Source organism: Carcharodon carcharias, chromosome 1, assembly GCF_017639515.1.
Source record: "Carcharodon carcharias isolate sCarCar2 chromosome 1, sCarCar2.pri, whole genome shotgun sequence".
Classification (NCBI taxonomy): Eukaryota; Metazoa; Chordata; class Chondrichthyes; order Lamniformes; family Lamnidae; genus Carcharodon; species Carcharodon carcharias.
Window position 1 is genome coordinate 250,696,656 of NC_054467.1, and position 15,055 is coordinate 250,711,710.

Below are 15,055 nucleotides of genomic sequence, written 5' to 3' on the forward strand. Positions count from 1 at the left end.
CTTAACCGCTATGAATGCTAACGTGTATTCCCTTCGTATCTGTCTTCTGTTTCAGTCGTGCCGTCCAGCCCTCCTTTGACGGCATCCTCCATCACCCTCTCTTCCAATGGTAACACTACCCCAGGCATTTTCTCATTCTCTCCTGTCAATATGATCTCTGCAGTGAAACAGAAGAGCGCCTTTGCCCCTGTCGTTAGGCCTCAGGCCTCTCCGCCCCCTACCTGCACCGGCTCCAATGGGAACAACCTGCAAGGTGAGCTAAAGCTGCCACATTCAACGGTATTTCTTCTTTATTTTAATTTTACACTTAAAGGGAGTTTTCCTTTTTTTTGGTCGGCAGTTAGTTACTTAAAACCACAAGGTTGGGGGGTGAGGGGGGAACCAAAGTTCTGGGTGTGAAAGGTCTGAGGTCAGCTTGTGGGTTAGTAGGCCGCACTTGAGCCCTGTAGTGGAGATGTTCCCATTAGGATTATGGGCAAGAATGGCTCAACTTGCTCAATGTAGGTGGGTCACTTGGCGAATGGCTACATACGGCACAGGAGGAGTTATTACTATGTAGGATTTTTGCAAGGAATGTAGTAAAGCAGTCTCACAAAAAGATGTGATCCAGCTCGCATCCTTGAGGCTGTTGGAGTTGTTGAAAAGCAGAGGGCTTTTTTTGGGGGCTCAGTTTAAGATCCTGCCTAAATGGAGCCTGCCTCCCACAACAACCGCCCCCCCCCTCCCCCTCCACCTCACCTCACCACATCTCACCTCACCACACCCCCTGATTACTCTTGGTTTTGGTTTATTCCTCGCTGCTTTTGAAAGTGCTGACTCTTGCTTGGACTCCTAAAGTGCCAGCAATTCTTCACGGCCTCACCCAGGATGTCACGTACTAGCCTGAAGAGGGAGTGTCAGCAGGTCATCGGGGCCTTTACAAAAACAGAATTACCACAGACAGTCGCTAAACGGAGCTTGAAAATATTGCTAAAAAGGAGAGATGTTGCTGAAGCTTCTCGTCTCGCACTCACAAATACAAGGATATCAAATTGCGAGCAATCACAATAATTTACATTTTCTCCATGGCAACTCCTCAGCCAATGAGAGCGGACTTGCCAACCAATCAACACCCTTTATTCCTGCAGTATAGCTTGTTGTGATCATTTGAAATTTGGCATTCTTGCGCTTGTCCTGATGAATATGAGGCAAAAAGCTTTGACAACATGTCTGTTGAGGTGATACACCACAGAGCAGGCTCTTCGATCCAATTAATCCATGCAGCATTTTTCACAAACACGCTGCACATGATGTTGGCAACATTGGCAAGGCCACAATTACTGCCTGATGCTTGCTGCCCTGAGAAGCTGGTGAGGATGTTCTAGTAGCAGTTGCAACTGAGTGGCTTTCCTATAGAGGTCATTAAGATTCAATCCAATAGTACAGGATTGGAGTCACATATGGAGGCCGCATCTACCAGGTTGGCAGATTTCCTCCCTTATTAAGCAATGGATTCAAGATAACAAATATCTCTGTTTAAACAAAAAATTCTCCACACCTCCCCTCTGGTTCTTTCGCCAATTATTTTAAACCTGTTTTCTCTTGTTACTGACCCTCCTGTCAGTGGAAACAGTTTCTCCTTATTTACTCTATGGAAGCCATTCATCATTTTGAATCCCTCCATCCTTAACCTCCTCTGCTCTAATGAGAGCAGCTTCAGCTTCTCCAGTCTCTCCATGTAACTTAAATCCCTCATCTTTGGCACCACTCTGGTGAATCTGTCCTCTAATATCTTTCTCAAGTGTGGTGCCCAGATTGAACACAACACTCTTAGCTGAGGCCTAACCGGTGATGTAGAAAGGTGCCTTAACTTCTTTAATACTCTATTCTCTATTAAAAAAAGGGTAAAATATGTTTTTTAATAGCCTTCTCCAGTTGATTCACTGCCTTCAATAATTTGTGCACATACACCCCCTGGTTTCTCTATCCCTGCATCCTCATTAATATTGTACCTGTTAGTTCATTGCTCCTCTCCTCATTCTGCCTACCAAAATGCCTCACTTTCGCACTTCTGGTTCTGAGGTGTGGCTTGATTTTAAGGCAGTCATTGTTTTTCACTAAGATAGTGGGGTATTGCATGACCCAGCAATAGCTCAAAGTGGAGCTAACAAAGGGACAAAGGGGTTGCGTGGAATCCTGGTTTTGGCACAACGTTGTAGGATACCAACTGCCAATTGCGTTCCCGCAATGGGTGAGTATTACTGTCACTCCCCGAGGCTTCTTTGGGGAAGTGTCCCAAACGGTGTGATATGAAGAGACACAGAGCAGGGTAGTCCCAGGTTAATTCCCTGGGTGTTGAGTTTACTAACCTCACATGGGCACTGGTTTTGTTTTGTCATTATTGGGCTTGCTGGGGCTGCTAAACCATGTATGGAAAATCAACCCGCCAGGGGTTCTACTCCCAATGGTGATTCAGTGAGACCACCCACTGACCCTCCTCTCCCCTCACTCCCATACAGTACCTTAAAGTGCAAATGCCAGCACTCACAGGAGAGGGAAACATTGAAGACAGAAAAGAAATTAAATAGCAAATGACCATAATCCCCGCCAGTGCCCTCACTATGTTCACCCATCTTCTCATTGAAAGCAAATTTCAGACTCTCTCATATCACATTCCCATTTACCACCTGTACTTGTCTATCTATCTTTCATCTGGTATCCATTAATATTTTCTCAACTTTCTTGTATCCCCTCCCAACTCCACAAAATTAATATTCAGGACTCTCCTATCCATAATCATGGCCCGTCACCTTATTGGGCCTCCTATCCTTCTTTAATAAGCCTACTATTCACCCATGTAACCTTGGCCTTGGCTCTTTGTGCCAGAGATGACACTCCTTTATTACAGTTTTTACTCAACGTTTTGACATTACCTTAGTTCATCAGACTTTTCTGTTTTCTTCCTGCCAGTTTTTATATTATTTCATGGTATGTGAATGTTTCTGGGAATCCAAAATATTTGATAGGAATATAGGGGACACATCTCTGCGATTCATTACTGTAGTAATCAGAGCTTTGTGCAAAGGTTAGCTTAATCAATCAGCTTTAAGCAATTTTGTCTATTTTACAGGATTGCTGTTTAATGCCATGAGAATATCTCCATGAGCTGATGTTATACACATCTGCTATTTCCAGGGTGACCAATCATCCCAGGTTTAATGGGATCATCCCATAATTGGGGTGGTTGTCCTGCGCGCCCAGTTGTTTGATGCCAGGATGCCCATATTTGCGATATTCAAGCTTTCCACATGTGCATGTGCACTGCGCTCTCCCCCTCGATTTTATCTCTGGCCTGAAAAACTCTTGCAACCCCCTGCTCTCACCACCCTGACAGCACGACCCCCCCCCTCTCCCCCACCCACCCCACCCCCCCCCCGCCACTCCCTCCCCATTTCAGGTTCAAGGCAATGCCAAAAGTGTCCCACAATTTTTTTGCTGGGAATTGGTCATCCTGACTGTTGTAGGGGAGGGGAGAGAGGGAGGAAATGGAAGGTAAGAGTTGCCGACTCCTCTCACCAAGTGCTTCTCCCACACACTCCTGCCATTGATCTCTTAACATGCCCATTGTCATGATGCCCCCATCTTTCCACACCCTTGGAAAACAAATAGACTCTTCTTTATCTGATTGGATTCCTGTCTGTCAAACATTGCCCAACGCTAACATTTTTATAACTAGCTAATAGGCCAAGGTTGCATGGATGAAGGAAGACCTTATGGTGCAGTGGGTAGTGTCCCTGCCTCCAAGCCAGCAGCTCCAGGTTCAAGACCTACTCCAGGACTTGATGCCAGGGTTGGTGTGTTCATAACACAGCCAAACAGGCTGAGTATCAACCACTGCCAATGGCAGCTGGTAAGAGCAGGAGCGATTCCTGGTTAGCCATGTGATGGGTGATTCATCATCCATGTGACGGAAAGAATTTTGGCGTCTCAATTATCCATAGTTCCAAACTACAACACGTATGTAAAAATGCATGTTGCCACAGTAACTCGAACTCCCTCAGTGAACTGTAACACACCACCACCACTTACAGGAAAAATTGACTTGTTTTTTGTTCTTCTTTCATAAGATGTGGGCATCACTGGCAAGGCCAGCATTTGTTGCCCATTCCTAATTGCCCTTGAACTGAGTGGCTTGCTAGGCCATATCAGAGGGCAGCTTAAAGTCAATCACATGGCTGTGATTCTGGAGTCACATGTAGGCCAGACCAGGTAAGGATGGCAGATGTCCTTCCCTAAAGGGCGTTAGTGAACCAGATGGGGTTTTAATGAAAAACAATGTTAGCTTCACTTTCCAAACTAACTTTTAATTCCAGATCTTATTGATTGATTTGAAATTCCACCAGTTGTTATGGTGGGATTTGAACCCAGCCCCACAGAGAATTAACTTGTACCCACTAGGCCATTGACATTACCACCACGCCACCATCTCCCCACTTTGTGGTGAACAAGGCGTATGTGAAAGGTGGGAGGACCAAATAAGGCTCCAGGCCATGATTAGGCATAGGAGGGTTGTTGAATATTAATTTCATGTGGATTGGAGGAGATACAAGAAAGTTGAGCAAATATTAATAGATATCAGATGAAAGATAGATAGACAAGAACAAGAGGTAAATGGACATGTGCTATGAGAGAGTATGTGTTTGAAAATTAATTGCTTTTTCATGAAGATGTAGAAAGATAACAGCCCCTATCATTTCTTTTTTGCTTGCATCAGTGTCCTGGAGATTAATTTTTAATTCCTGGACATTTCAGGGCAATCCTGAAGGGTTGGAAACCTTAGCTCATTCAAATCCAGGCCCAGACTAATGGGAACACCCTGAGGATAAAAGCTTTATTGTCTGGAAACTGGGATAAAACAAGAATAAACCTTGGGCTGAAGTCAACATGCAGAGGCCTATGGAGCAGGTGAAGGGCAGGTGGACTCCATACCTAGCTCCCTTCGCTCGCATTACACTTCAGACAGTAAATGTAGCTGGTGGAGAGGAGGGCCGTTCTAAAATGTGTTTTCTGTTTCTCCTTTTCTTCCTTTCTCAAGCCATGTCTGGCCTGATAGTCCCCCCAATGTAGAAGAGGAGACGTGTGCAGCACAAAGGCTAAAACAGCTACCGCAAGTCAACGGGTTGGGCCAAGCCGGAGACAAGGCCCGACATCACCCTTCTTTTTTGTCTACCCCCTCCCCCAAAATTTGAGACGTTTCATGCAGTGACAACATTTTATCCGTGGACTCTTGGGCTTTTTATTTTGAAGCGAGTGAAATACTCTGAGCAGCTGTCCATGAGTTTAACAATGTGCAGGAGACAGACAGCGAACTTTCCCTCCCATTCCCTTCCTCCCCTCCACCGCCCACCCTTTCCCCATCCCCTCTCAGCCCCCAAACAACCCCCTTCCACATCCCCCCCACCCACCACCACCCCCCCACCCCCAACTTACCCCCCAACATCCCTTTACTCAAGCCGGGCCGATGTCGGTGGGCTATCAGCACCTCTGAAAAACCCGAATGATGGAGGGTATTCCTTTTCCTCAATTTTTTTTCTTTCCTCCTGGAGGGAAGAGAGAAACTTCACGGTGGAACTCTTGGAGACGAAAGAAGACTTTCTTAAAATAGACAACAATGTAAAAAAAAAACCGAGGACTGTTTTAGAATCGGAATCAATCCCAGTCGATGCCAAGACTGGTCATGAAGAGAAATCGAGAGACAGTGCTCGATGGGGGACAGAGGGAGGATCATGTTGTTTCCATCATCAGCGAAGGATTGATCGCTTCAGGCCCTTTGAGCCCGCCTAGTTGTGGTGGGTCTTTGTCACAGACTGCAGTATATCAGTCAGTGCATTGTTCCTCGGGCATTCTGTTTCTACAGAAAGTGTGGTGACTGATTGTTTAAAGGTTATTAGAAGCGCCCTAATTATGTCACGTGAACTCCCCCTCTCTCTCTCTTTCTCTCTCTCTCTTTCTCTCTCTCTCTCCCTCTTTCTCTCTTTTTCCTCCTCTTCTTCTGGCCAGAAACCATCTTCCACACCCAACCCTTTAGTGAAGGACGAAGGGCTGGAACCTTCTGAAGACCCTCCATCCGACCGTCCAGGTCTATCCTGTGGCTTGTCGGAAAATTCCGGATGACGTGCCCTTCACCGCACAGGATTTCTCCCAGGGTCTCAGAACATTCCGACCAGAGTGTTTTACTCGCTGTCGAGGTCCCAGCTTCCCTGTGCTTGATCTAACAGGCGGCACCATTCAGCTTCATGGCCTTTTGTCAAAAAGACAAGGGGAGTTGAATAAAAAACAAAATTGGCAGCCATTTGTCAAATTCACTATGGAACACAGTATGGCAAGATGCAATGCAGGTGAGTTTTTGCAGAGGCTCTCCCATTTATCTGCTGTTATGATATATGTCAACATGTGGTTCGGTGGGTATTGTCTCAGAGTCAGAAGGTTTTGGGTTTAAGTTCCACTCCAGAGATTTGAGCACAATATCCAGGCTAACACTAATATGCATTGCTGAGGGAGCGCTGCACTGTCAGAGGTGCTGTCTTTCAGATAAGACTTTAAATGGAAGCTCTGTCTGCCCTCCCAGGTGGGTGACAAAGAGCCCATTATACTATTTTGAAAAAGAATAGGAGAGTTCCCCCTGGTGCCCTCAATCCACATTTATCCATCCACCCAACACCACCAGAACAAATTATCTAGCCATTAGCTCTAACCACTGGCTGTTTGTGGGAGCTTGCTGTGTGCAAATTGGCTGCCGCATTTCCCACATTACAGGAAAGGCCACACTTCAGAAGCGCTTCATTGGCTGTAAAACACTGTGGGACATCCTGAGGTTTTGACAGGCGCTATAAAAATGCAAGCTCTTCTGAACGCTGATGAAATTTGCCGCTCAGCACCTTAACCGTTCTATCCAGCTGGCCACACGCACACCGGCTCCTGCTAGCGTCAGACTCAACAGGCTCAGAGCACGAATTGGAGAGGGGAGAGGAGTCACAAGAGTGTGACAAGTAGGAGCAGAAGTCAGCCATTCGGCCCTTTGAGTCCGTCCAGCTGGCTTATTCGCTTTGAGTGCAAGTGTGCAAACGCTTCACCTTATCGCACTTTGTTTCATATCCCATGCTCGCTGCAGATTCTGATCTTATCAGGGATAAACAGGGACCAAACATAATGAACCAAGATGTACAAAATGGTGTTTGCTAAATTGTAAACTTAACGCTGCAAAACCTGATCTTGTTGGTCTGCAGACAGGAATCTAACAGGCAATTTCTTAGACTCTTCAGGGGGCCATGTTCAATATGGTTCAGTGGTCTTTTACATGTTGCTGGAAGGAGGTTTGTTGTTTTGTGGTTTAAGAGTTGAAGTAATCTGATTCTGGAATAATGTGGCCGGAGGATGCCTATCGCTGATACACATTCTTCTTCCTTTTTGCCTCCATTTTACAAACTAACTCTTGTCCCATTTTGTGGTTTATTGCTGAAGGAGTGCTGATCTGTCAGGAGTGCTGCCTTTGGGGTTAGATGCTAAACCAAGGCTTTATCTGCCGGTTCACACTATTTGCATACCAGAACGGGAGTTCCCCTTCTATCTTGACCAGCGTTCTTTCCTCAGCCAATGACACAAAAAAAGCAAAAGTACTGGCTGTTCATTCAATTGCTAGCTTTTGGAATCTTGCTGTGCAGAAAATGGCCTCTGTCTTTGCTACTTAACCATAGCAAAAATTCACCTTCCAGTACTTAATTCATCTTAAGGGAATCAAGGTGTTTGGGGATGGGGCCAGAAGGTGGAATTTGTTTTATTTATTCGTGGGGTCTGTGCGTCGCTGGCTAGACCAACATTAGTTGCCCCATCCCTAATTGCCCTTGAGAAGGTGATGGTGAGCTGCCTTCTTAAACCACTGTAGCCCACGTGGTGTCGGTACACCCACGGTGTTTTCTTTTCCTGGTAGTGCTTGCTAGCTTGCTAGGTAGTTAAGAGTCACCAAAAATTGCTGTAGGTCTGGAGTCACATGTAGGTCAGTGGATTTCCTTCCCTGAAGATCGTTATTGAACCTGATGGATTTTTTTTTAAAAATGCAATTCACATTCATTATTAATGAGCTAGTTTTTTTTTTAATTAAATTTCATATTTGTATTAATTCATTGAAACTCCCCTTAGCTACCATGGTGGGATTTGAATTTATACTATCAGAGCCTTAGCCCAGGCTGCTAGTCAAGTAACATTACCATGTGCTACTAGCCCCCTGCAGTTGATAAGGAAGATTAGCCAAGACCACCTTGGATGGCAGAGCAGGCTCAAGATAGCAGGTTTGCTGCTATTCCCTATGTTCTTGTGTTCCAACTTGAGACATTCCTGAGAGATGAATAAGGTGCTATATCAATGCAGGTTAATCCATTTTTTTTCCCCCCAAACACCCATTAACTGATCCATATGAACTTTCTTGGCCTGCTGTATTAATGAAAGGCATAACATGAAGCAAATTAAAACCTTTGTTCCGATGGCTGATAATGGAATTTTATGTATATATTCTTGGCTTATTTGCGATTGAGATCGCAGGGTGTGTTTCCCGCTCTCAGTGTGTTAATTCATGGCTGCAGTGTGTACTGCCCACAGGAAGCACAGCAGCAACTCACCAAGGCTCCCTCGAGAGCAATTCCCCAAACCCATGACCCCTCCCACCTGGAAGTACAAGGGCAGCAGGCACGTGGAAACAGCACCACCACCCCCCCCCCCCCCCCCCCCCCCCCCCCCCCCCCGCCCACCCGCCCCCCAAGTCACGCACCATCCTGGCTTGGAAATATGTCGCCGTTCCTTCACTGTCGCTGGGTCAGAATCATGGAACTCCCTCCCTAACAGCACTGTGGGTGTGCCTACACCACATGGACTGGCGGTTCAAGGAGGCAGCACACCACCACCTTCTCAAGGGCAATTAGGGATGGGCATTAAATGCTGGCCTTATTAACAGTGCCCATATTCAGATAATTTATTTTTTTTTTTAAAAATTGATATAATTGAAGTGAACCTCATTTCAACAAGATCAGATTTTACAGTCTTAAGTAGGGCCTTATAGCATGTTTTAGACTCTCTTTGACGCAGTTCTTAGGGCAGGGTTTCCATTGTTTAAAAAAGAATTAGTTTCATAAGCAACTTGTATCTCGGTGCAAATTATTTCTAAAGAATACTCTGCGTCGACTAGAATGGGCTCAGAGATGAAGTTCTTTTTTCTGTAACATTAGTAGATCTAGATGCTTGTTGAAATGCAATATTTGCTTTCTCTTTTTTATAAGCCAGAAGTTTACTTGTGAAGTAATAAAACAGCATCAAAGTGGCACGCAGGATAAACCTGTCGAATATGGAGCAAAGTATGTGTTGAAAGGTGGTGTAAAAGTGGGGACTATGTGACAGCAACAGGAACAACAGCTTGCGTGGAGATAGCATATAGCACCATTGTAGAGTCACACAACGGTTACAAGCACAGAATGAGGCCTTCAGGCCCATCATGTCCATGCTGGCCCTCTGAAGGAACAATTCACCTGGTGCTGCTCCCCTGCCTTTTCCCTGTAGCCCTGCATATTTTTCTCCCCCTTTTCAGGTCAGCTCACCACTGTCTTCTCGAGGGCAATGAGGAACGGGCAATAAATGCTGAGCTAGCCAGCGACAGCTGCACCCCATGAATGAATTTTTTATAAAATGATCCACTTCCCCTTTGAAAGTCTCAATTGACTCTGCCTCCACCCCTCTCTCAGGCAGTGCATTCCAGGCGCTACCCACTCACTGCATGAAAAGATGGTTTTTCCTCATGTGGCCATTGGTTCAATTGCCAATTACCTCAAATCGGCGCCCTCTGGCTCTCCATCCTTCCACCAATGGGAACAGTTTCTCTCTATCTGCTCTGTCCAGGCCCCTCATGATTTTGAAACCCTCTATCAAGTCTCCTCTCAACCTTCTTTTCAAGGAGAATGGTTCCAACCTTTCTAATCTTTATGTGTAACTGAAGGTCCTCATCCCTGGAACTATTCTCATGAATCTTTTCTGCACCCTCTCTAATTACTTCACATCCTTCCTAAAGTGTGGCTCCCCAGAACTGGGCACAATACTCCTGTTGAAGCCAACCCAGTGTTTTATACAGGTTTACCATAACTTCCTTGTTTTTTTATTCTATGCCCCTATTGATAAAGCCTATGGTACTTTATGATCCATTGATCACTTTCTCAACCTGTCCTGCCACCTTCAATGATTTATGCAAAAATACACCCAGCTCCCTCTGCTCCTGCACCCCCTGTAGAATTGTACCCTTTATTTTCTATTGTCCGCATTCTTCCTACCAAAATAAATCATTTCCCAGTTCTGTGCATTAAATGTCACTTGCCTATTCCACCAACCTGTCTATATCCTTTTGAAGTTCTACATTATCCTCCTCACAGTTCACAACATTTCCAAATTTCTTGCCATCCACTAGTTTTGAAATTGTGCCCTATACACCAAGGCCTAAGTCATTAATATGTATCAGGAAAAACAAGGGTCCTAACACTGACCCCTGGGGAACTCCATTATAAACCTTCTTCCAGTATGAAAAAGAACCGTTCACCAGTGCTCTCTGTTTCCTGTCACTCAGCCAACTTCATATCCATATTGCCACTGTCCCTATTACTCCTTGAGTTCTAACTTTGCTCGCAAGCCTCTTGTGCAACACTGTATCATATGCTTTTTGGAAGCCCATGTACACCACATCAATAGCATTCCCCTTACCAACCCTTTGCGGTGGTCATCAAAAAACTCAAGCCACTTAGGCTAAGCACGATTTGCTGCTTAACAAATCTGTGCTGATTTTCCTTAATTAACCAGCATTTGACCATGTGACTATTTAATTTTGTCTTGAATTATCATTTCTAAAAGCTTTCCCACCACTGACGTTAAACTGACTGAGCTGCAGTTGCTGAGTTCATCTGCACACCCATTTTTGAACAAGGGCGTAACTTTAACACAGTAAGACAGATCTAAGGTGTTTCGTAGCAAAGACTTCAAACAGGTATCGCCACATAAGAAAACATTAGGGCAGGTGACCAGAAGTTAGTTCACATACTACGAGAACTTGTAGAGCTTGTGGGTTTAGAAAACATTTTGTCTCTTTCTATTGGCCTTAGATAAGTTCAACACAAACCCGCATCAATTTACTGCCTCATATTTATGCTTTCAACAGTGGGCCATGGTTGGCAGGTTAGGGCTTGGGGTGGGGGGAAGGGGGGTGAGGAGTGGTGTAGGGCTAAGTAGTTATTTTGTACATTTGGCATAACTGGGAGGGAGAGAGCATGGATACATTGCTCAGCACCTTCCATGCCGAAACCAAAAACACACTATAGGAAGCTCAACAGATTGTAGAGGGGGTAGGGTTCTAAGATTTGTTAAGGATGAAAATTCATTGAAAACTGGATCCATCTTGTGATCCATGGAAGTAAATTGGGGTGGGAATGGCTGGAGAGAGCAGTGAAATAATACAATTTGCTGTTATCTTAATAGCAGATCTTTTGGACATTTCTGTACAGCTCCATCCAAAATGAGGGGTGCTTAAATGGGTGCAGTGATAGTGGTCACCAGACAGGCAGCCTTGTCATACTGACCTCATGTGATGGGACAGTTTGGCGACAGCCTCACTCTGTACCTAACCCATGCTGTACATGCCCTGGAGGTGTAGAGGAAGATTTATTTTTAATGTAACCTGTGCTATATAGCTGCCCTGGGAGCGCAGATGGATCTTTATATCTAGTCTGTGGTATGCCTGTCCTGGGACTGTTTGACATTGACACTGGGTAGAAACAGGAAAATGAATTCCAATCCTGGCCTCTCCTATAAGCACAAAAACAAAATCAGCAAAATAAATGACAGAGGATGTGTTGCAATCTGGGAATGCTACAGCGAGATTTTGCAATGCTGTACACATACTGGCACAGGAGTACCACACGTTATTGCTTTGACCGAAAGCAGACAAATTTCAGCACAATGAATAGTCATGAAAACTCTGAACTGATCTCGGTCATGGTAACCACAGCGACAGTGTAATTGGCCTTAGCATCCCATGGGCTGAGGAAGGGGAGATGCGTCAGGCTAGGTTCCTGCTCCTAATCACTGCTGTCCGACTGCTGCCAGACAGACTGTGTGAGTGTGCATGTATTTGGACACATGCTTGGTGAGAATACCCAATTATTCAGTGATGCTTCTGCAGCCCATGTCAGAGGAAACTGTCGATAGTGAATCGACACCATCTAGCTCACTCCGATGTCAACTCACAGAGTTTCTCAAGCGGCCCATTTTACTTTTATTTTCCAACGTTCTCCTCCAGCTGTCATGAAGGCACCAAGCTTTATTTTCGCGACTTTCTTAGCCAAGCGCCCAAGCGATTAAGAATTAAATCTCCCTTTTCCCCTCTCCCCACCACCCCCCCCCCCCCACCCCCCACCCCCCCAACCCCAACCTTGGCAAATACCCCTCCTCCACGTCACCCTTTGCCTCTCTTGCACGATCTCCCCCTGCCACAGCACGCCCCCCCCCTCCCCTCCACGCTAAGAAGTCACTGAGGCCCAAGTGCAACAACCTAACTGCTCGAGATCAGCCAACTTGGGACCCTCTGGCCTTTAAAGCTCAGTGTCTACAAACTGAACAGGGTAACTGGGCAATGTTATCTATAGCACAAGAGGCAATACTTCCACTGATGCTGCGAGAGTGTGTGTGTGTGTGTGTGTGTGTGTGTGTGTGTGTGCATTGTACAGGCTGTGTATATATTGATATCAAAGGGTTGAACATTCTCTGGGCTAGATGGGGTTTTGCCAAGTACTGTACAGTACAATATGTTTAAATGCTTGCTGTTCTTGTGATATGAAACTGGTACCAATCTGTTGCTTAATGATCCTTTCTCCGTTGTGTTTTTTTGTACGTAGTTTTAAAAAAGAAACTGTTAACACTTTGTGATTTTTTTTTAATTTTTATTTTTTTTAAATTCCCGCTGAAGTTGTACTTAAAGCTGTGTATAATATCAGTGTGTTCATGATGACTTTTACAATTCCTAAATAAATTAATTCAAACACCTTCATTTTCCACTCTCTCCTTTTGTATCCTGAGTCCGTTAACCATGTTCCTTTTCACCCGTCCAGGTATAAAACATAACTGGGATGCTTCTTTCATGAGTAGAGAACCTTGAATTGTTCTCCTCAGAGTAGAGAAGCTTAAAGGGCGATTAAGTAGAGGTGTTCAAAATTATAGAACCATTGAACATTGCAGCATTGAAGATGCACAAGCTTAAGGACTTTAAAAGTAGTCGCTTGGTAGTACAAGACTTGAATATTGCTGAAAAAGGAGACATGTTGTTGAAGCTTACTCATCAGGACAGATGCAAGAATGGCAAATTTCAAAGGGAACAACAATCTATACGGCATAAGACTTTAAAAGTAATCAGGGTTCAGGACCATTTCCAGGTTCCAGTCCGACACTTGATGGCAGAGCACCAACCTATGAGGTCTTCTCAGAGTAGGCCAATTAACAGGCTGCTTATGGAGGGCATCTGTCACAAAGCTATCATATTTTTCTTAATGTTAGTGGGGGAGATGGTAAAGCAGGCTTATGTTTGCGCCAGTGTGGCTGATTTAATTAAATTAGAGACAGGTAGACTGCAAGGCTGAAATTATCAAAAGAGTTAGGTGTAAAAGAGTATGTGAAATGCTAATGAGTGAACCAGGGTAAAGTCTCAGCAGAGAGGTTGTGAATGAAATTTGCATTTTAAGATAAGTGGAGAGGTGTTTGGTTTTCAAAGACACATGGTAGGATGTTTACAACTTACAAAATAAATAAGGCAGGTTATTATGTTGATTTTTCCCAAAAGTGCTGGCCATAATTTTTTCACAGTATTTGTTCATGGGATGTGGGCATCACTGGCTAGGCCAGCATTTATTGCCCATTCTTAATTACCCTTGTTCAGAGGGCATTTTAAGAGCCAACCACATTGCTGTGGGTCTGGAGTCACATGTGGGCCAGACCAGGTAAGGACAGCAGATTTCCTTCCCTAAAGGACATTAGTGAACCAGATGGGTTTTTACAACAATCAGTAATGGTTTCGTGGTCATCATCAATTCTAGATTTATTTATTTAATTCAAGTTTTCACCATCTGCTGTGGTGGGATTCAAACCCGGAGCATTACCCTGAGTTTCTAGAATACCAGCCCAGTGCCAATACCACTACGCCACCACCTCCCCTTCAACAACATCAAAGATATTTATATTATGGGAAAAATAAACTCCAAAGACATGGGAACAATGGGATTTACAAATTGAAGAAGAAGAAATATATTTAAAGAAGGATGGAAGGCTGTGTGTGGTGTGGCTGTGTAATATCTGAAAGGGTACACCGTGTGAAACAGACTTGGGGGGGAAAAGCCTTTATCCACTTTGCAGAAGAACGCTGTTCCAGTAACCAAAGTTGTGCTAAAAGCCTTTAGAATTCCAATGTTGGGTGGGTGCTTGTGATAACCTTGCTGGATTGTTGCTATACATTTAAAATCTATTTTGGATGGTTGCTTTAAAAGGGGTGTGCACTTGGGTGTCTGGTTACCTAGGAATTTTGGGAATTGTTATAAGATTAAGTAACTGTGTAATTGTAATCTTGTGTGGGTGTTTTAGTCTGTTTTCTTAATAAATGTTTTTATTTAATTTTCTTAATCTCTAAAGGCGTTAGTGGACTCATTACATCTGACTTCAGTGCACAAACCTTATAATGAATACAAATTGCAAAACCATCGTGATAGGGTGGCCATGTTTCCCTTGTGGATTTGGTCAGCCTGGCAAATACCACCTGCTGTGTCATAACAGTGCCCCATTAAGGACAGCTGGCAGGTTCCTCCGCCAGGGGAGATGGCTGTTGCTGCTGTAGGGGAGAGCCCATGGGGTCATGAGGGCTAAGCGCAGGAGGCCTTGCTATCCCCTGGTCAGCTGCCAGCAAACCACCTCCAGGCACCTGCCAGAGTGGAGCAAATCCATCTGCTGCCAGGAAAAT

The 15,055-nt window shown here is 44.7% G+C and overlaps 1 protein-coding gene across 7 annotated transcripts in view; it reads left to right on the top strand.

Moving 5' to 3' along the window:
• LOC121279046 (transcription factor COE3-like) overlaps nt 1-13,288 on the top strand; it is a 472,564-nt gene extending 459,276 nt beyond the window's left edge. For 2 of the 7 annotated variants that reach the window (XM_041189853.1, XM_041189864.1), the window contains exons 15-16: nt 56-253; nt 13,164-13,288. In XM_041189853.1, coding sequence (XP_041045787.1) covers nt 56-253; nt 13,164-13,210 — 245 coding nt within the window. In that variant the 3' untranslated portion in view covers nt 13,211-13,288. Of the gene's footprint in view, nt 1-55; nt 254-5,074; nt 5,383-13,163 lie in introns of those variants that run through there. The other 5 variants (XM_041189873.1, XM_041189884.1, XM_041189904.1 and 2 more) reach the window with 3 other exon arrangements.
• Nucleotides 13,289-15,055: the final 1,767 nt, after the last annotated feature.